The sequence below is a fragment of the Dermacentor silvarum genome, chromosome 4, assembly GCF_013339745.2.
Source record: "Dermacentor silvarum isolate Dsil-2018 chromosome 4, BIME_Dsil_1.4, whole genome shotgun sequence".
NCBI lineage: Eukaryota > Metazoa > Arthropoda > Arachnida > Ixodida > Ixodidae > Dermacentor > Dermacentor silvarum.
In genome coordinates, this window is record NC_051157.2 from 11419468 (window position 1) to 11440770 (window position 21303).

The 21303-nt window shown below is 48.8% G+C and overlaps 1 protein-coding gene across 2 annotated transcripts in view; it reads right to left on the reverse strand.

Moving 5' to 3' along the window:
* Nucleotides 1–21303, reverse strand: part of LOC119449439 (vascular endothelial growth factor A) — a 49609-nt gene that overhangs the window by 12694 nt on the left and 15612 nt on the right. For both annotated transcript variants that reach the window (XM_049665203.1, XM_037712613.2), the window contains exons 4-6: nucleotides 19052–19141; nucleotides 18227–18414; nucleotides 4413–4517 (exon numbers count right to left, since the gene is read on the reverse strand). In XM_049665203.1, the coding sequence (XP_049521160.1) occupies nucleotides 4413–4517; nucleotides 18227–18414; nucleotides 19052–19141 (383 nt within the window). The remainder of the gene's footprint in view (nucleotides 1–4412; nucleotides 4518–18226; nucleotides 18415–19051; nucleotides 19142–21303) is intronic.

Sequence of the window (21303 nt, forward strand, 5' to 3'; positions counted from 1 at the left end):
TACACACTACTACTACTACTACTACTACGACGGGGACCGGAACGGGTGCCGCCATAAGGAGCTTCGCCCCTAAAAGCGTTAGCTTGTCCTATACACATATTATTCTTTATGGAAGTGCCGGGTTGCAACACTACATTTGCTAGTAGGTACAGCGTTTGACCGCTGGCGCCGCGCTGCGCCGCTCGCGCGTACCGCGTTTCTAGGTGGTTTCTTTCGCCGAGGGCGCTCGAACGCAATCATATGGTTCGCATGAATGCAACCCTTCGGAGCGTGGCTTTATGGCTGAGTGGCTACGGCGCTCGCTTTGGGATCATGCGTTCGCTGGGCTTGAATCCCGCCCGGGCTAGAATTTTTTTTCTTAATAGCACGTTTTTCTTTTTATCCTCTCTGTTTGCCAGCGTGGTCGTTTGAACCCCGGTGCCACGGCGGCAGCCGTGGTACCGGGCGCCGACGCGAAGCGGCGGTCGTTGGGGTGCGCTGCCGGGTTACGGCAAACGTGGACGCCAGTCACAAAGCCGGTAGCGACATCTCGTGACACTTTGTCATAAACACATGAAACTTTTTTTTGTCACATAGGTGTTTTTGTCTAAGCAATATATAAAACAAGGAGTGTTTGGTGTAACTTGCACCGCTGCCTACACTTTACACCAGCAGACAAGCAGAATATAGCACACATTTTTAACTTTACCGTATGGGGACCAATTCTGATAAAATCAAGAAAGCTTCTGTCGTCTGACCTTAAACAGGAAAAAAATAATTTCCTTTTAAAGTAAGATAATCTGTTTCTTCCATTGAAAGAACTACTGTAGCAAAGATATAAATTTTCCGTTTTTCCTTTGCTTTCTCACGTTTATTTTTTATAGCGAGCACAGACGGCTCCATAAGTTGGCGCCCACCTCCGCGCATCCGTAGAGTTACTGTATAAAGGTAGTAGGGAGCATATCTAGTAGCTCTACCCATAGCGCATTTCGTACGCATCCGCGTCACGGCTCCGCGCTGAAGGCGCCTGGAGGTGGAGAGGAGAATCGCGCCCTTTCCGTTTGTGCTTCGACGCCGCGGCGCTCCCTGTGCATGCTCGCGGTCCAATCGCTTGCGCGTAATCCGCGTTCACGAAGTAAAACGTGACTGTCAGTGAGTAAGTGAAACAACTTTATTCGGTCCACAATGGACGCGAGTAAACTCAACGTCACCTGGCTAGGCCCACTCGGGGACCATCAGGTCAAACCTGACGGCCCTCTCGCGGGCCCTCTCGACTGCCAGGATTTGAGAAGTCTGATCCTGGGCCTTAATAAGCTTGATAATTTCCTCTTGGGTGAAAAGGGAACCGACAGAGGCGCATGCGCACAGGACATGCTCGAAGTCCGCATAACCACCACACAGGGCACAGTCCAGGCTTGGGAACCGTTCGGGGTACATTGTGTGCTGTGCCGCAGGACTCGGGTAGGTGCTTGTTTGTAACATTTCTTTTTTTCTTTTTGGCAGCCTACGAATTTGTTGTCTCGGTTTAGCAAAGAAAATTATTCATGCGAAAACATTACATCGCTCATGAAGTGTAAAATCCGGCGGCGTCCCCGGAGATGGTACAAAACGTCACGTCGTCACAACCGATCAACGGGAGGCGCGCGCCGCGTGGACGCTGGGTTCCTTGAAGCACCACCAGATGGCGTCCACCTCCGCGCATCCGTGCGGAGGTGGACTTTAGCGGGTAGAAATAACCAAACAGAGGTTATCTGATTGGTGGATAAAATTAAGGCAGGGGTGAAATTTCACCCACCACAAAGTACAAATTATGTTAATAGCCATGGCTAGGTGGCGTATGCCACCGCCGATTTAAAGGGTTCAGCCTCATCCATCCATCCATCCATCCATCCATCCATCCATCCGTGGAGTTACTGTATAAAGGTAGCAGGGAGCATATGCAGTAGCTCTACCCATAGCGCATTTCGTACGCACCTTACCCAACCCTACCCGGGAGGACTGGGAGGCTGCCCTGCTTGGCTGCTGAGACCTACGGGCCCAAAAGGCCCTGGTTAAGCGCGCCCAGGCGGCGGCTACTGCCACTGGGGTCCCGTACTAGGGACTCCACCTAGTGTTTGTAAGGGGCGGCCTCTTCAGGGTCGTCCCGAGCATACCTCCTCGTACGTTTTGTCGTACAAGTAAAAGTTTTTCACCACCACCACGAGCGTTTACCGGTAAAGATTACGGTTGCATAAACTCCAGTTGCCGGGAAGCGGCAACTGTGTGTCCGGTCTATTCATAGCGTCGCGGCGCTGCCAGTCGGTGCGATGATTTCGGTGAGTTCTGCCGTGCGCTCCGATGGACGAAAAAGGCATAAATGCATTTCATATGCAATAATGAACACCATTTCCGCGGTCTGAGCGAAATACCAGCGCGCGAAGTAGTGCGAATGACCCTGCCGAGCAGTATCGCCAGCAGTTTCCAACGGTGCGACTTTGATGCCGCCAATCCACTTCTATCGCCACGCCGCCACAGTATTTAATGCGATAACGTTAATACTGTCGTTAATACTGTGAAATCCGGCGTCGGCGAGGATGTCGGCGTCCGTGGCGGAAAAAATCATCCGCAACACCGCATCACCAAGGTGTTAAGTACAACAGAAAGTCATTCCGAACCACCCCGACCGCGCAGGCCCTTCGTTGTGGTGCAGGGTTTTGGTGAACAAAAATAGAATTCCTCACAGTGAAATCCATCAAAAATGGTAAAGTACAACTTAAGCACAACCTACAGACACGGTAGCGTCGGACTGTTATTTCAATGTACGAGAAAACATAATTCTGTTACGAGGAAACTCAAACACAAACCATTTTTGCCAGCATTTCAACCATAGAAACACCGGCTCACTCGGGTAGCCTACTTGCGAAAATCTTATCTGGATGGCGCTGGCATCCTTGGCAGGTCAAATTGGGACTTGGCCTGCCAAATACGTTTTTGGACAGGCGCGCGCGTCGGGGCAATCGCAAACAATTAATAAAATAATGAAAAAAGGTCCTAGGGCCTTCACATTTAATTATAAGACGACTTATATTGCCCCTGGAAAAACGTCTTCCCAGCAATGCATTTCTGTTTAAAAGTGAAGCCGACTTTAAGGGGATCGGTGTAAGCTTGGTCTTTGTAAGCTGGCTTTCCCACGTTCTGTGTTGCAGTGAATGAAGCCTACTTGCCGGAGGCGAACGATGCGATGCGAACGGGTCCCGATAACGCTGTCGCGTTCTACTCTTAAAGGCGAAGCTTAAGTGTCCTCCAATTTTTTTTTTCCACGTCGGGCGCCTCACTGCAAAGCATGCGCCGCCCCAGCCGCTCGTCCCACTCAACCGTATTCTATAGTACACTCTAGCCGAAGCGTAGCCACGACAGGTCGTGAGCGCAGCGCATGGATAGAGTAAATGGAGAAAGAAAGCTTCTCGTTCCTCCATGGTGCAGCGTAATGCGCTGCTGCTAGGCGGCCGGTTGAGAACATGCGTGCAATCATGGATGGACGCAGTGCCATATTTCAGCCGCGTGACGAATTATCTTATCTTACCAGTCATCGTTTTACCAATTCGCCTTTGAAGAATCAGCAAGTCGCGAACACGCTTGCACGGCGCTAAAAGCATTAATTACATTGATTTAAGTAAGGAATACAATGGCATCCTTTGGTTTGAGGCGACTTCGGACTTTCTGGACTTTACATTCTGTTCAAACAGCGCAAAATACGACGGAAGAAGAAAAGGGGAGTACACAGTACACTGCTAGCTTCCAGCTGCGCCGCTGCAACAGGTTTTTCAGAGTCGAGACGCGCGAGGATAACTCGCTGCACGTCATATGCACACCACCAGAAAGCCCAAGCCCGGCCCGAGCCCGCGTCGAAATACCCGAGCCCGGGTCAAAAAGCCCATGCCGTGCCCGAGCCCGGCCCGAGCCCGTGAAAAAACTGCCCTACCCGGCCCACGGGCCGGGCCGGGCCCGGGTTTTCGGGTAAGCCTGAGCCCGTGCAGTGCTCTACCATGAACACTCCTTTCCTTCCGCCATCGCTTCCCGCGCGCGCTGATTTCGAGCTTCGCGGCCGCTTATACCAAGATGTGTATGTGCAGGGCCAATACCACCTTGAAAGAATGAATATAAAGGAAGGAAAGAAAAGGGAGGGATTTTCATCGGCCAGCGCGAGGCGCGTAGGTTCGTCTGTACCAGTGGCATGACGTCAGGCAATCAGCGTCCATCTCGGTAAAGTATAGGTTCCTGTGTTTGTCACTTCCAATGCCATAGGACTTTTACACGGAATTACACGCTATATATATCGAACTCGCAGGCGCGGGCGCTTTTCTGCGAGTTCGATGTATAAACGGGTTTGACAGTGTACTCCTGTCGGGCAGCCTCCCCACAAGAACCGGTCCTTATCGAGCAGTTGCACGTACCTTGCACTCGCAGCGGCATTGGGTGTGCTCGACGAGGCGCACGTTCTTGAAGCCCTCGAAGTTGATGGCGTTGGACTTGTTCGAGGCCAGCCGTAGGGCAAACACCTGTCCAGACGAGCACAGAGGAGAATTTGAGCGCGCTTTCGACACACGCTCTATTCATGCCACAAACCGGAGCGCGGATGGAACAGATTCAATCGAACGCTGAGCACTTGATCGCAAGCAGAACGTAGCTCAGTTGCGATTATCACCATGGTCACAGCTATAGCGCGCCCGCGTATAACTGTAACGTATAACGTATACATCGTAGTCAGAGTTCAACGTAGTCATTAACTACGGAGTGCGCAGTAGCCCCAAGTACGCGAAAGGGACAGTAAAGAGCAGCACTAAGTCAGTTTACACTGATAAATTATTCTCTTAAAACATTATTTCCGTAAACCTTACGGTCATGGATTGATTATCAGAAGAGAAAATGAAGGCCATACTTGAATTTCTTGAATTTCGCGCCGTAAGCACAACGCCGGCAAGCCAGTGTTTTTAAAATATTTCTTCCTAAAACCCGTAAATCCTACACAAATGGCATCCTGACGTGCACTCTTCCAAATGCAAAAACTGTGAACGCATAGCGACCCTAAATCACATGTTCTGGGCTTGCCCAGCGCTAAACGGTCTACGTGGGAACAAAGAGTCATTGGAATCCTCCGTCCATAGCCAGGAAGAACAAGAACAAAAGCAAGTCATCGGTCAAGCCCAGGCAGCCGCCGGAAGCCAACTGATTCCGGCCGACGTCTAGGCGGGGTGAAAGGGGGGAGCTGCGTCTCACCCCGATCACCCATACTCTCTGACGGGTGCAAATAAAGTGCTTTCTCTCTCTCTCTCTCTCTCTCTTTGTGTTTAGGCTGTTGTGGCTCAGTAAAAGTTAATGAAACTTGCGAAGTTCAGTCTTTGACTCCTTTAGAATCCAATGTAGTTCATCTTAACCAATAAGTTAACCAGCCCACTTTCTTTCACAGTTATTCCCCAGCACCTATAGTGCAACCGCCCAACAACCCCTATACCCTACACACAGGCCATATAACCATCAAAACTTCAGTCTGGGCTTGTGGTATGCGTCTTTATACTCCTGTCCTCGTCTTTGCTCCGCGCCGTTTACGTATCTATGAGAACATGTAGGACCATCTCTCCTGCAAGTAAATAATTATTTATTTATTTATTTATTTATTTATTTATTTATTTATTTATTTATTTATTTAGTCATTCATTCATTATTGCCATAAAAACATTCATCCAGTCAAATTATGCGTGCCCATTGCGGGGACGCTCGATTCTCACGCGTCCCCTGATGTTTTCCCCGCATGGCTCTCGCGTCTCCTACAATCCGGCTTCCCTGCGTAGCTGCGTGCCGCCGGCTGTTGCAGAATAGTACGAGCGATGGCACGAGCGTTGCGCTGCGAATAAAGCTGTGAACAGCTGCTAACGTTTCTCTAACGCCATTTAACGGCGGGGTTAGTCTTGGGGGTCGGCGCCGTGCGCGGACGACTCGCACGCCGGCCGGCGCGCTTCGCGGGACTGTCCCGAAAAAGGCTTCGAGGCGGGGCACCGGGATGGACGAACACGATCGTTCGAACGCGCGCACCGTTCGCGTGAGTGCACGTGCGAACGATTAGGCGTTGTTGTCCGACATGGGGCCCAACACATTCGCTCAATATCCTGTCGCGGTGAGTCGGACTTTCTCGATTTGTCCGCGCCTATCGGTATGTTCTATTGGAAGCCATTCGGCGGGTTAGATTGGTGTATAAAAGGCGCAATAAATGCCCTTTTCATTGTCCCCGCTACTTCTTCCTTTGTCCCAAGAGCACGTCTGAGACCCCACACCATGTCCAAAGAAACTGTGTGCATAAATAAAATTTGTCAACGCACAGTAATTTGGCTGCAAAACGCGTTTTATAGCTCTTGATTATTTGTATTTGCATCATTATCGAAAATCGGTTAAATGGCACACGCCGACGAAGAAATAGTTGGCAACTGTTCCGGCTACATATTTTGCACTGCTGACACTCATGGAAATAATTGAAGAAAAGCCATATCCCGAGTCTATGCAGGTAAGATGGTTAGGCAATATGGGCACAAAGCGAGACTTTGACTGTGTGTTTATCAGCATCAGACCACTCATGGAGTAGCTGTTTAACGTGATCGCGTCCAACCTATACGACGTTGCTCAGTTACACTGCGTCTCCGACCATAGTATCCTGTCTCTGTTCGGTTGTATTTTGGAAGTAGAATTACGTGGTGTGTGTGTGTGTGTGACCTTTGGCGCATAGATGTGGCACTGTTGCGTGATCCTGAGAGTGTGTCTGCCCATTTTGAAGATTTATTTACCTGAACATTCCTGGGTCAGTGCCTGTGGCTTAGGATGTGTACTCAAAACCCGATGGCGCGAGCTCCTTGTGTAAGAGGGACGCGCACGAAAGGTTGGCTTCACGGATATGCTCCGCCGAATTCGCATTGCTAAACGTGGGGAGCTTCTCATGTTAGCTGTGCAGGACTATGACGCGGTACCACCTGCTCTTACAGCAGTGGTCTGGTGCGAGGTCGACCTGTTGCCGATCCTTCTGTACTCAGATATGTGCGTTTCGGCCGCTTGGATGCAATGATCTCCGATACAATCCCGTTCTTGACTCGTCACAGTCTATAAAGCGCGAGGGCAGGCGATATTCTCTGCGGTTGCGTTTTTCTCGCTTGCTTTTCTCCGAGAGGTATTGCAGTGGAGACGTGGAGTTTGATGCACGAGTACAATCCCGTGCAAAGCTTCCAGTTGTGTGTGAAGCATGTTCGAGGGCATTCATGTGGCTGCGCAGAATCGCCTAGTCAGCTGGTACTTTTTTCAAATCTCGCGCGCTTTCTTTGCAGCACAGAACAATTAAAACCACAGTATCCATCACCACGGAGAGAAGTTATATGGATATTTGTCAATAGGCTCTACAACTTCTCCATTGAAGATTTCGCGTCTAGAGCAATATACTATAGACGTTAATTACCTGTACTCATACTAAAATATACTGTAAATTTGTTCAAGGGGACAGTGAAAAACAAAACAAATTCGGGGTAGCTTGCACTTGTGGCGCAAGGCTGAAGACACAGCGGAGCTGATCGGTTCCTAGCTGGTCGGGGTTATACGAAGTGATGCTAAGTTATACGAAGTGTATAAGCATTTCCTCGTGGTCCGTGGCATCGGGGAACGCCTCGCGAAGCACTTGCAGTCCGAGCACACGTAGGGGAAGTGGGGCGAAAGCTATGCACAGTGTGCGGGCGGCGCGCAGCCGTGGAGGAAGAAAAACATAGGAGGGAGCATTACGTCACGCAGCCAGCTTTGGCAAGCGAACGCTTCGTGTAGCCAGCAGTAGTGGCCTAACACGTGACATCTTGCGTCGAGATCACGGATAATCGAGATTTGCCGAGACGTTTGGTTACCGGTAGTTTTTATTCGGTACGCGCTCGGCCGGCAGCTGCTCACATGCAGGAAGGAAAAAGATTGTTCCTTGTGTTGTTTTTGTTTATTTCAAGAGTTTCAAATGGTTTCGAATGGGCATTTAAAAAACAATCAACCGGGAGTACTAAACCCTACCGCGCGCTCTACCGCGCGCGCTCCCTGCTGCGACGTTTTTATCACGTGTTGGGCCACCACAGTCGGCGACAATCGCGTTGCGGTATGCTCCCTCCTATAGACCTTTTCACAAACCGACGTTTGAGCAGCGCCATTTGCCGACACGGGCGACGTATAGCGTCAGAACAGGTTATGCCGCCATTTTGGACTGTGCGCCTTGCGAGAGCAGGCCATGTGAACAGACCGGCCGCACTTCGGTTGTGTGATCTTCGCCGCGCATTATTTCGATTGTTTTCTTCCGCTTCGCTTGCCTTGTGCCGCTTGACTTGTTACATGTTTCACGTGCTCGCGTGAGCGCTCAGTGTAGTGTGCCATGGCAACAGCAAGCCCAGCCAGTGGATGTGGTGTTTCGTCGTCGGTAGCGACGGCAGCCGCGTCTGCTTCGTCGAGACCTGGCGTGCTAATCAGCGATATATTTCATTGTTATTGTTGGGCACATGTGACCGTATCGTCGATTGAATCTGATCACCATTACGTTTCGCGGTTGAGGGTTGCCTTGTTTAGCGAAAGCAGGCGCGTACGTAGCTGTCGGGCAATGCTTAGAACCAGGCGCCGGCGGCCCGACGACGCGTGTCAGTGGTTGGTAGATATGCGGTGGTTACTCCATACGCTTGCGACGCAACTGAACAGCTCAATCATGCAAAATTTATTGGATCTGGTGCGGTGCAGGGTGCTTATAACCAAATGTCAAAGTATAAGCGTGGCGATCGAGCAGCGCGGTACCTGCATCGAAACGACGCGCGACAGTGATCACAGATGCCAGCGCAACTGATACAGCCCAGGTGCTAGATTTTTATTTTTAGTATTTATTTATTTATACTTACTGTCAATCCCAATAGGGATTATAACAGGACTTGTTATAAAGATATGTTTGTTTACCTATTTTTTTACGTTTGTTTACCTTCAATGGCTTTTCTTTCGAATGTCTGAATTTGGAACAAGCTTCGCTCACGGTCAACCTTAACGTAGATCGTGCGCGAAGTTTGTATTGAAGATATCGCGTACGGCAAGAATTGTTCGTGTGCGCTATCTCTGAAGCGAAATAAGCCAATAATATATTGCAGCGTTAGGGCCATCTTTGCTCTTTCTCTTGTTTCCCTTACACCGTCTCACTGTGCTATGTTCATAATAAAGTAATGTCGAGTCTTAACAATTGTCGAATAAATACATGTGCATATGACTGTAAACCACTACTGACCGTGAGTGAAAAGCGCTTAGTGGTCAGCGAAGCGGTCACTGCACGCACGTAAGTATTTCACTTGATCGACTGTGCGAATAATTTATTTTTTTCGTTACTGTTATTCTTGCAAGCATGATGCTATTGTCCGCGTACCCATGCGAATACCGTTTTTTACGTTATTACTTGCGCGGGGTCATTTAGCGCGTTTCTACGCCACACACAGTTAGCGCATTACGGTTCCCGAACTCTAGCACTGGCGCTAGGCCGCGCTGATGAGGTTGACACGTTCGTTTTTGCATTCTCTTGCTACCCAAGCACATAGACAACGCTCAAAGATGGGTGAGCTCGATGCAGCATCACACTGTTGAAATTAATTACCTTTATGGACAGGGCCGCGCAGGGTGCGTGTGAACGCAGAGACAATATGTTTTGGTGGACACAGGGTCTGCATACATCTTCCATAGGACACGATTTTTCCAGATCGTTGCGAAGTGTATTTACCGACTAGTTCTCTCGCGGAGTGCTCCAATTTGTCTTATATCGGTGTCACACAGCCACTTTTGATAGCGATCGAGACCGATCTGGATCGGAATGTTCGACCGCGATTGTTTCCATTACGCAGATTGAGCAAAGAAGCCAATCGCGACCAAGAAATTCGACCCATATCGGGCTCGATCACGATCAAAAGAGCGCCATGTGACCCCCGTATTAGGCACTGGTATGAAGTCGTGTTTGAAAGAATAACAAATGTAGCCTCTGCCACTTCATACGAGAAAATATTGCATCGAACAGCTGACAATTCTCGCAACCTATTGGGAAATGTGCCGAAAAGAGTTTACCAATATGCGTTATTTTACTGATGTGTGCATTGGTTCACATTAGACTGAAATGCCAAGTCCTCAGGTGATGCAGGAAACCGGCGAAGCGTGAACATACCAGATAGCGGCAGTGGTCTCGCGGAGTGCTGTGTTGTGGACACATTTAGTCCCCAAAATTGTTAATTTCCGCTTGTTGTTTGTGCGCCCATAAACTGCACAGTGCTGATCTGTAGCCTTTTGATGAGTATATACGCCATTATTTTCGAGCGTAAGTCATTCGTGACAAAAATAAACGGAAACATCGAAGGAAAGCTACCACTCTGCAATGCAAGCGCAAGGCAAGCTCACAGTCCAGACCGAACAGGCAACACTGACACATACTCTCCACGCCAGACCGTCGGGAGCTACCTTTGGTAGCATATACAGTAATTCTACGGCAGCGTAATATGGTAGCGGCGCGCACGGTGCATGCGCAGTAGCGCGCAGCTGGGGGAGCTCGACGGAGCCGTGTCTGTGTCGGGCGAAGCGAGCGCGCACATGCGCCGGCGGTTACTAGGCACGTAACGCATACGCGAATTTTTTGAAGCTTGGCACGAGATGTGCCGGTGACTACGGCTGTTTGCTGCGGAATCACGCAATGAAACAACCCAACTGTTACCCTTAATAGCCTCATTGCAGCATAAATATTTTATTACAGCGAACATTTCTTGGTCTTCCCGCCATAGGGTTTGACGTGCATGCTCGGTTGGTCTCTCGCCGAGTGTAGTGGGCCGATCCCGGAGACAGTGTAATAGCAAAGCGGGCCTATTCTGGCCCGCGGCCGCGTGGGTTATACGTGGGTCCCTCGGTGGGGGTCTCCGTAACACTTTGGTTCTGGCTAGCCGGTTAATTTCGTAATTATAAACTGAGCACTGCGCAAGAAAAAAAAAAAGGAACACAAACAAAGAAGGGTCACGTAAAAAAAGTTGTGCAGAAATCATCGACGATGATTGTCAACGTTATCGAAAAGCCGAACGCTTCCAGAAAGCTAGTCGCTTTATTAAAGAAATGGTGCGCTTGACGGGCGAGTATTTGTTGCATTGGAGATATTTGGGTTGTGCTTGTTGTTTTGTTGCGCTATTCCGTAAATAACAGAGCCGTTAACGAGCACATCTGTAGCGCGCGGTATTAAGAGTGTATAGAGCGATGCTAAAAGCCAAGCCTGTAACGCATTTGGCTGTGACAGCATTATCGTGCGTCCTAATAATATGGGTGGACACAGGGATCTATACAAAAACCCCCCAACAACCCCCTAGGAGGATTCCGACAACCCCCCCCCCCCCCCTCTCTTCTCTTACAGACAGACACTCATCGTGGAAAAAAAATGCAAGGATGGAGGCAGAGCAACTTGTAGAAGAAGTTTAAGAAAATCAAGTCAGAATGGAGGATGACGAAACCATCAGCGACAGGGAACTTCTCAAAATCAGTTCAAGTTACAAAACTAAAGTCCTGGAGAACATGCATGCAAGGTTTTGCGACCAGTTTAAAGAGTTGGCATTATTCCACGACATCTTTCATTCAAAGTAGGGGAATCCTGATTTTAAAGGGATCTCTAGATTGTTCGGAATATCAGAGGACGACATGGTGACCGAGTATTTAATTTACAGACGGTATCCTGGAAAGCTGGCTTCACAGCAAGCGCTGCTAATCCTTGCGTGCGAGGTCGAGAGAAAAACAATGTTCCCTGCTTTGTCATCAGCTGCAATGAAGATACTGCTTCTTCCCGTAGGAATTGCTGCCGTTGAAAGAAGCTTTCCCCCCATGAACAGAATCTTAATATCCGAAGATGTCGCATGACGCCGGCCCATGTCGACGCGCTGATGAAAATTTCTAAGGAAGCTCCAGGTATCCCTAATATTAGGCTCACAAAAGACAAAAAGACAAAGAAAAGGAATAATATTTTCAGTTTGTGGACCGAGCCTACATGATGTGGGCCAAGAAACCACGTCGGGTATTGTAGATACGTGCGAGGTGACACGGTACGTGCAACTGTATAGTTTGTATAGTCCCAGTTTTTTAAATTATTATTTCGTGAATGTGGCAGCCACGGTCGGCCTAGTAGTTTCTTTTGATATTGTATGTACCAGATTGTAGCGGACATGATGCGTATATATACTTTTTGTTCTTAGTGATATTTTAATTGTGTTGTTTAAGGTATATGGCTGCTCCATGTCTTGTGCTTAGTTTTTTTTTCTCTCTCTCTCTCGTGAAAAATGGTATCGTATTTTGTTTTGAAAATGGCTGCACTTTGTTATATCAAGACTTGTAGATTACGAACTTGCTTCATTTTATTGCGCATAGAAAAAAATCAATAAATATAAACTTTGTGCAATCAAATGGAAACTCTGAACGCTGTCTCTTATGTTCTTGCAATTTTCAAACATGGTGCCAGAGCCATGGGTGTTGAAATATACCATTGAATTTATAATCCCGCAAAACGAGGCATACAATTTGGCCTTCTATACAGCGTTCGTTCGTGCCCACCTGTCTGAGCCCGCCTGTCTCCACCTTCGTTGTAATATTTTTTGCACAACAACATCAGCTCGACATGCACCTACAAGGACGAACTCCCTTGTAACATGTGGTTTAATATGCTTGCTTAAAAGGTTAATTCGTGTACTCCTGCTAATGATTAGATAGAGGTAATGATTAGATAGAGTGAACTAAGATAATGAAGAGTAAATGAGAGTGAATTAAGATCGAGTGAATGAAGGTGAACCAAGCAGTGATAGGGTGAATTAAGGGTGAATCAAGGGGTGGGGCAATGACTTGCAAAAAATATGTGAGATTTGAGGGTCCAAGTGAGAGTGACTCAGCAGAAAAAGTGCTGAGTCATGGTTAGAGTTTGGTGAATCATAGGAACGGTGACTTGCAAAAAAACATGATTACTTGCACAAATGACTGTAAATTGTGGTTTCAGAGTGATGATGACTCAGCAAAAAAAGTGCTGAGTCACGGTTTGAGTTTGGTGAATAAAGGATGACTTGCAAAAATGACGGCATAATATGGGGTTCATAGTGAAGATGACTCAGCAAAAAAAGTGGTCGTCGTGTCATTGAGTTAGCGGCGCTCGGGCTTTCGCCTTCAAGTCGTCTTAGTTGTAGCATAAGGGACCCCTAGTAATATATTTTTTGATTTCTGCTTTCTTTTCACGAAAAAATTGCCAGTTTATTGTCGCCGCTTGACAAGTGGAAACACCTCAAGTTCGTCTAGACGAGGCTGATGACGTGGAAAGCCGGGAACAGGGGAGTGCCGTTGTTGGGGGCAAGGTCGCCGATGAGGACGGCGGCTCTATGCAGGTGTGCACGTGAGTTACAGCCGTTCTGTTGCTATATCGTTTATTTCATTTAGCCTTTTATATTTCAGCTGTTGTATCACTGTTGTGTGGGGAAACGCAGCGTGTATGAAAACAACTAAATAAAGAGACAACTTACTCAGAGACGCACTTACCGTATTTATTCGAATATAGGTCGAACTTTTTTCGGGAAACTGTTACCCATAGTTAGCTATCGGTCTATATTCGTAATCAAAGCTAGCAAAAGTACCGAGCTAACGGAGTTACACTGTGGAACAGGGCCGCCACCGGAGCAGCGAGGGCCAAGGCCGCAAACCAAAACGCTCTGGCATGCATGTCGATAATATACGTCGCAGTCGCAGTCGCGCAAAATACAAATAATGAAAATAAAAATTTGCGGCAGTTAAAAATTCAACAAAAGCAGTAGCGCAATTAATCATCATAATCATCAGCCTATATTTATGTCCACTGCAGGACGAAGGCCTCTCCTTGCGATCTCCAATTACCCCTGTCTTGCGCTATAGCTGATTCCAACTCGCGCCTGTGAATTTCCTAACTTCATCACTCCACCTAATTTTCTGCCGTCCTCGACTGCGCTTCCCTTCTCTTGGTATCCTATCTGTAACTTTAATGGTCCACCGGTTATCCATCCCACGCATTACATGGCCTGCCCAGCTCCACTTTTCCCGCTTAATGTTCAACTAGAATATTGGCTATCCCTGTTTGTTCTCTGATCCACACAGCTAAGTTTCTGGTTAAAGAAACACACTTGTTCATTGGTTGTTTCCCTCTGCGTCGCCATTTTGCGATCCTTTCTACGTGACGGTTCGCATTTGCTGTCCGGTGCCAAGCGGACAGCGGACTACCACTTGACACTTGAAGTCAGCGGTGTAGCTCTGCCAACGATGTCCCGTTGGCACACCGCTGACTTCAAGCGTCAAGTGGTAGTTTTTGCCAAAAACTCCAACAACTGCGCCGCTCAGCGCGAGTTTGACGTGAATGAAAAGCTGATTAGGGGTTGGAGGAAGCAGCAGGACCAACTTTTTGCGTATAACGGACGGCGTCGTGTTTTTGGCGGTCCAGCAACCGGGAGGCATGACGCTCTTGAGAAAGAACTGTGGAAGAGGAGCGTGCAAAGGGTCTTCAGGTGTACGTGATACACCGCGTCTGACCACTCGTCCCGAGGCCTCTGCAGTGTCGGAAATGTCTCAAGATTGGTCACGTAAGCGCTGTGTGCAGAAATCAAGTGACCTGCCAGCGTTGCGGTGGGCAACATAATACCGCCGACTGTGATGCACCTTCATTGAAATGTCCCATGCAACTGTCCTGGCTCTCACGAATCAACGTCGAAGGATTGCCCGAAGATGCAGCAGGAAGTTCGTATTCTCCGGAAAATGGCAAAAAAGAAAGTCTTCCCATAGACAGGCTGCTCAATCTGTTCGCCGAGACAGACAACGCTCGCGTAAGAAGCGCCATCCAATGACTTCAGAAGAAGCGGATTGTGGGGCGCAGGGGCCTCGACAACCTCTGCCTGTGCCGGCGTCGAGGACGGTCACCGCGCCTACTGCAAATTCAGGATCTCCGAGAGCACAGGGCGCACATTCGTCGTCCCTGGGTGGCCACAGACACGGAGTGGCCTTCGCTGCCCAGTAGATCCACGGGCACGATACCATGCCGTAGTGAACGTTCCTCTACGTCAAGAAGTGGATTCCAGGGCTAGTAAAGCCGATGACCCTATAGGCAAGCAAGGAGCTGAAAAGAATGACAAAGAAAGCGTTGAAAAAATGCTGAAACACCTGCTAGAATCAATGCGCGTGATTCTCTGTGGTCTCCAGACTCCGGCCGCTAAAAGCGCCGTGCATGTCCTCGCCGTACTGGAGAAGCTGATCTCTGCTCTTTACATAATTTAATTACCTTGCTTGGCACCTGTGCTGCTCAAGCAGGATAAGCCCATACACAAGCTTCTTCGCTGCGAGTTTTTGCGAAGTATTAATTGTATTCGTGACTCCGTCCATGCTCTGGAAGGTAGATGATACTTTTGAATGACCTTTTTGGACTTTGTTGATAGCCATGAGGATTATGAACTTGCCTTTACCGTTGTACATCCTTCTTCTATGTCATAATCACCCTTCATCCAGCCTTTATGTCCCTGGTCCCCCCTCCCCCTGAGCAGAGTAACAGGCTAGAGCATGCTAGCTCAGGCCGAACTCTCTGCCTTTCTTCAATAAATCATCTCTCTCTCTCTCTCTCTCTCTCTCTCTCTGCGAGGACATTCAGACGAAAGCCCGGCAGTGGCGCAACGAGATGGGATTGACCAGTCAACGTTTAAAGCGAATCGGGCTGGGTCCAAAAGTTCATGTGGCGCAAGAGGACGAGGAACGGCTGGTGGAGTTCTAGCGATATGTTCTCAAGCTCCGGCATCATAAGGATTACCTTCTCGATCAGATTGGGAACGCCGAACAAACACCGGTCTACTTCAACATGCCCAGCCGCACGACAGTCACAACGCAAGGAGCAAAGGACGCGAGCCTGGTGACGACAGGCCATGAGCACACACTATTAACTGTTATACTGTGCTGCACTGCAGATGGGAGGTAAGCTGCCGTCGTACATCGTGTTTCGCCGGAAAACCGTCCCAAAGAACGAACAGTTCCTTAGAAGGTGATCATCCGCGCGAATTTTAGAAAAAAGGATTCACGAATGAGGCGATGGTTAAAGAATGGTTCGAGACGGTTTGTATGAAGCGATCGGGAGCAGACTTGGACCTCCTAAACATGCTGGTCTTGGACTCATTCAGAGGCCACATTTGCTCGGCCGTCAAGAAGGCCCTACAGAAGGGAAACACGAACCTTGTCGTCATACCTGGAGGTATGATGCCTAACTGCAACCATTGGATGTCGCCGTCAACAAGCCTTTCAAGGACCGTCTCGCCAAGTCCTACGGAGAGTGGCTCGCGAAGGACGATGCCGCCATAACACCGACGGGACGCCGCAAGAAGGCTCCCCTCAGTAAAGTCGCGACGTTGGTCAAGGATGCGCGGGAGGACTTGCCAGCGGAAATTATCAATACTGGCTTCACGAAATGCTGCATTTCGAAAGCACTCAATGGCACCGAGGGCGACGCCATTTGGGATGCTGAGGACGCCTGCGAAGCATCCGACGAGGACAACTTTCCTGACAGTTCTGACGAGGATGTGGCTTGTGGCAGTGACTAGCGGGCGGCCGAGCCGAACTTATTGTAAATAAAGGTGTGTCATGTTCTAATTTTTCTGTTTCTCAAAAGATATGGGTCGACCTATATTCGAATATTTTTTTTTACATTTCTTGGAGAGCACAATATAAGGAGTCAACGTATAATCGTGCTCGACCTATTTTCAAGTAAATACGGTACTGGCTCATTCGTCTACCATCTATAGCCGCTAATTTGCTCGCTCACGCACTCTCACACGATGACAAGCAATCTGCCATTCTAAAAGGGCCCTGCAACACCTTTTCTTGAAACCTGAGAAACATACTGGAATAAGTGCGATGCCTTTCAACGAACACATATTCCCGAAGAAATTTACAAAACGGCCCTAATAACACTTGCAGGGGCTCCGCAAGTGTATTTTGATCACATAAGAAACCTTAAATTTGGTCATTTCGCCTGCACAAACTTTTTTTTTTTTGCCACTGTGAAACCGAAGCCTAATGTAATTTAGCGGAGGGGGAGTCAGCCTTCAAAACTGGAGGGGGGCGGGAGGCAATGTCCCATTGCAATGGAACCATCCCCCTTCAGTTCCGGAGCCCCTGTACAATGGAGGTACAGAGAGCGCACTGCTTACTTTCCCCGCTCCTTTCAAAACAACGTTTCCTCTCAGCTGGGACGGCGCCGATAGCAATTCCCTGCCTTTTGCTCCTCTCTTTTTCATTTTTGTGCGGTGCACATATGGCACTGGACCTTCAAGAAAATGGTGCCCGAGAGCAACATGGGAACGGTGACAAGACGGGCGGGACACCGCTGCGCTTCCGAGTTTGATAGAATATTATATGCATCTATAGTGCATCTATAGTGATTCAGAGAAAAGGAAACGGCGCTGCTTTCTAGACCACGTGTTTCTAGAGAAGAACGACGTCTATGAGTACAGGAGCTTTCGCTGGGAAGTAATTCACAGAATCATAAAGGCAAACCAACCACCCAACCATCCAACATGAACAATCGTCCAATGACTGACAGTTATACGGGCTGTCGCGCTGCTATGACGTGGACAATTGACAGCGGTAAAAGAGAGGGGCCGGGCCTCGAAAGTCGCGTGAGAGGGCGAGTAATCTATCATCAGAGATTACGGGTTCCTTGCTTCACGGGCAGCGGAATTATATTGGGCTATAGCATGTTCATGGCAACAGTGTCTACACCATGGGCCGCTATTTTGTAGCGATGCCCTTTCCGATGCTGTTCTTTTTCGCGCTTAGTTACAGGGTCAGTGCAACGCTCGACCCGCGCTATTGTTGGCACTGTCACTGTCAGTGGGATCAGCTGGCCATGAACGGCGGTTGATAAGGGCGGCACAGAATCGGGAGGAAGGCATCGTTACAAAATCGCGGCCCAGATCGCGAACGTTTTCTTACCTTGTCAACAAAGTATTGAGTATAACTTGTATGGTTGGGTTAGTGGTGCATAATTGCTTACAAATGCAGGCTTAGCGCGAAGCAAAATACCACACCAAGGCAACTTGCAGGAATGGAGAGCTACAAAAAGGCAACTGTCACGGAACCCGTCTAAATGCACGGGCTGGACGTGCATCATATCTGATATAAAGAGGTCGTCGACAGCACCCACCTGCCTGGTGACGTTTCGGAACGCGCTGGCCCTGCAGCGCAGCAGGTGGTGCCCGCAGCATCCGGCGCAGCGCTCCACGTCGGCGCAGGTCGGGTAGAACAGCGCGTCCGGGTCCCGCGGCTGGGGCACCCGCACGGGCACCGACCGCGGGCTGCACGCGGCCCGCTTGTCCAGGCGCAGGGTTCGCTCTGCGAGCACCACGTTTCAGTTCTTACTCTTGGCGCCCTGTTCGTTTGCACGGCGCTGAAAGGTCGGGCCTGAAGCAACGTGACCCCGACCGCGTTGCAATTGAATTCGTTTCTCGGAGCTCTAGATGGAAGGAGCGTGCATGCAAGCATACTCGGTGGGAACCTCGCGGCGACCGCTACATGTACATTATAATTAACACTGTCATTTCAAAATTAACTCGAAAGCGAGTATACGTAAAATATTCGTAGATATAAAGTATACATGTGCATTTATATTGAAAGTGGTTTAAGCATATTCTCGCAGTCAGCTTTCGCGAAAATTGACGATAATTTTATCTAGATTGGCGTGTCGTCACGTCAAGTGATGCGTGTTGCGAATTCCGCGAGTTGGCATCCAGGTTGTAGCGTCAATATCTGCAACATGGTTTTATGGAGATGCTAATTTATGTGGGAAGAAAGTATACGAGACGATCGCGAGAACTGTTATTCTGAAAAGTGGCGTCACGTCGATATGAAATTCAGTTAAGACATGCACATCGTTTACGTTACGCTCAACCAGGATCTGCAGGCTAAATGTAAAGGATACACTTCCGTCCAATATGATTTTTTCCTGCGTTAACCATGCAGATTGACTCACTTCGTTGTTCAGCCGGCGCATCACCCTGCATCATCTCGTCGTCGATAGTGTCCGCCCGGTTGTTTCGTGGGGCGTCCGGCAGTTTTCTGCCTGGTCGCAGTCATGGAAAAAGAGCGAGTCACAGAGCTCAACACTTGTAACGGGAGAACAAACACAGCGCATACCGAGGGCAAATGCGAATTTGCCACAAGTGGCACCGATTGTATTCCCCCTGTATATCATTGGTGCTTGCTCTCGATCGTCCCTCTGAAGCCGATATTTCATTCTTAACGGAATTCTATAACGCTCTTAATCTACTCACCACGTCACATCCTTATAAAGGCCCCTGTAGTTATCCATGGTGACTTCAATTTCCCCTCGATTACCTGTTTCAACCCAACCCTGGCGTCATCTAAACTTAACGAAGAAGGCAGTTTCGTATAGATACATGTTTAACATTCGGCCTCACGCAACTTGCTTTTCTGCACCGACTCGTGAATCCGCTCATTCTTCAAGCATTCCGCATCTGCTACTAACATCACACCCCGATAATGTCACTTCGCTCACGCATTTACCAGGTCTCAACGATCACGCAGTCATCCAAGCGTCGCTTGAAATTCAAACCACTCACCCTAAAAAACTCGAAACACCATAACACTTTATGACGAAGGTAATTACCGTGATATGGACATTAACCTTTCAGAATTTTGCGACTGGTTTCTTGCTGACTTTTCGCAACACATCGCATAAACTAACTGGCCCCTTTTGAAAAACAAAATGTAGTACCTAATAAAAAAATGTCGCAGTTTCGCCCGAAAGGCGAAGCATCAATTGCGATTGCAAATAAGTAGAGAGCTATTCGGAGTAGGGATATTAGTTTTATCGGCTGCGTAAACTTGGACAAATTCGCTTACTAACTGCATTATAAGCGTGGCGTCAGCGCGCACAAGCAAACATGGATAGATCACACTCGATGACCGCAGACAACCACTGTCAAAACGTTGGCAGCAAGCGCAGCCGCCACAGCGAGCGAAGGTTCGTGCGGTCTATCGCTTCAACGGAAACTGAGCGGCGAATGCACAGCGCATACAAAGGTCAGAGCCGTGTGGAGATCGCTTTCAAGATGCGGTGCGCGCGACAACCCGCCCCGGCGCAAAGTACAAGCGCAGTTGTTGGCAGAGTAGAAGCTGCCCCCCCCCTCCCCTCCCTCCCGCATTGCCTTCCCGCTTTCCTCCTTTCGCGTGGGAGATTGAGTGGCCAGGTCCCCTTGCACCCGGTTGCAAGATACGCATTTGGTGCCGCAGCACATCGTCGCCCCCCTCCCTCCCTCCCATACCCCCACGGCCTTTCGCGCGACGGAAGTCGCGTTTGCTCTCCGCCGTGCGTTCGCTCTCCGTGATAGCGCGCGTCCCCCGCGCGCTTTCACTCGCACATACGGCGCGCGGCGACGATTTTGTCGCCCTTGGACTTTATACGGAACCTCACGGCGACGACGACAGCGACGCCAACGGCAGAAATCCGTTTGAAGTGTCCATATAATTGCTATCGCAATGAAAGCACATTCCTATAATAAACATCATGGAACAGCCGTCATCACCGTGACTCAACGGGGCGCTCAAATGTCTCAGCAATATGAAAAAAAAAAACGTCTTTTCCGTTCAGCGAGACGCTCTAACTCCGCATGCGCGTGGGCTAAGTACCGCACTGCAGAAAAATTATTCGAATCTATGGCTTGTAACGCTAAGCACACATTTTATACTTTCACCCTACCTACAATGTTGCCCGATAACCGCAAGCAATTATGAAGAATTATCCAGCCCGACCCCGACTCATGCAGAACTTTATCACTTTCCGATGACAATGGTCACCCTGTAGAAAATAATGGCGTAGCAAGTGTGGTAAACAATGCATTCTGTTGTGTTTACTAGTGAACCTGACGACGAGCTCCCTGATACTCCGTTATTTATTCATAACACCATGTCTGAGATAATGTTTGAGCCTGTTGGCATCGAAAAAATTTTAATTAAAAAAATTTAATTAAAAACTTTAATGTTAACTTCTGCAGCTTGTATTGATAACATTAATACAAAAGTATTTGAAAAATACTACGGCATGATCGAACATAATTCTATCGCACCTTGTTCAACAGTCTCTTTTTATCAGGAAGATTTCCGTCCGACTGGAAATTAGGCAAAATAATCCCGGTTCCAACCCCCCCCCCCCCAAAAAAAGGCCCGGCATCTGCAAGTAAACAATACCGGCCCATATCGTTA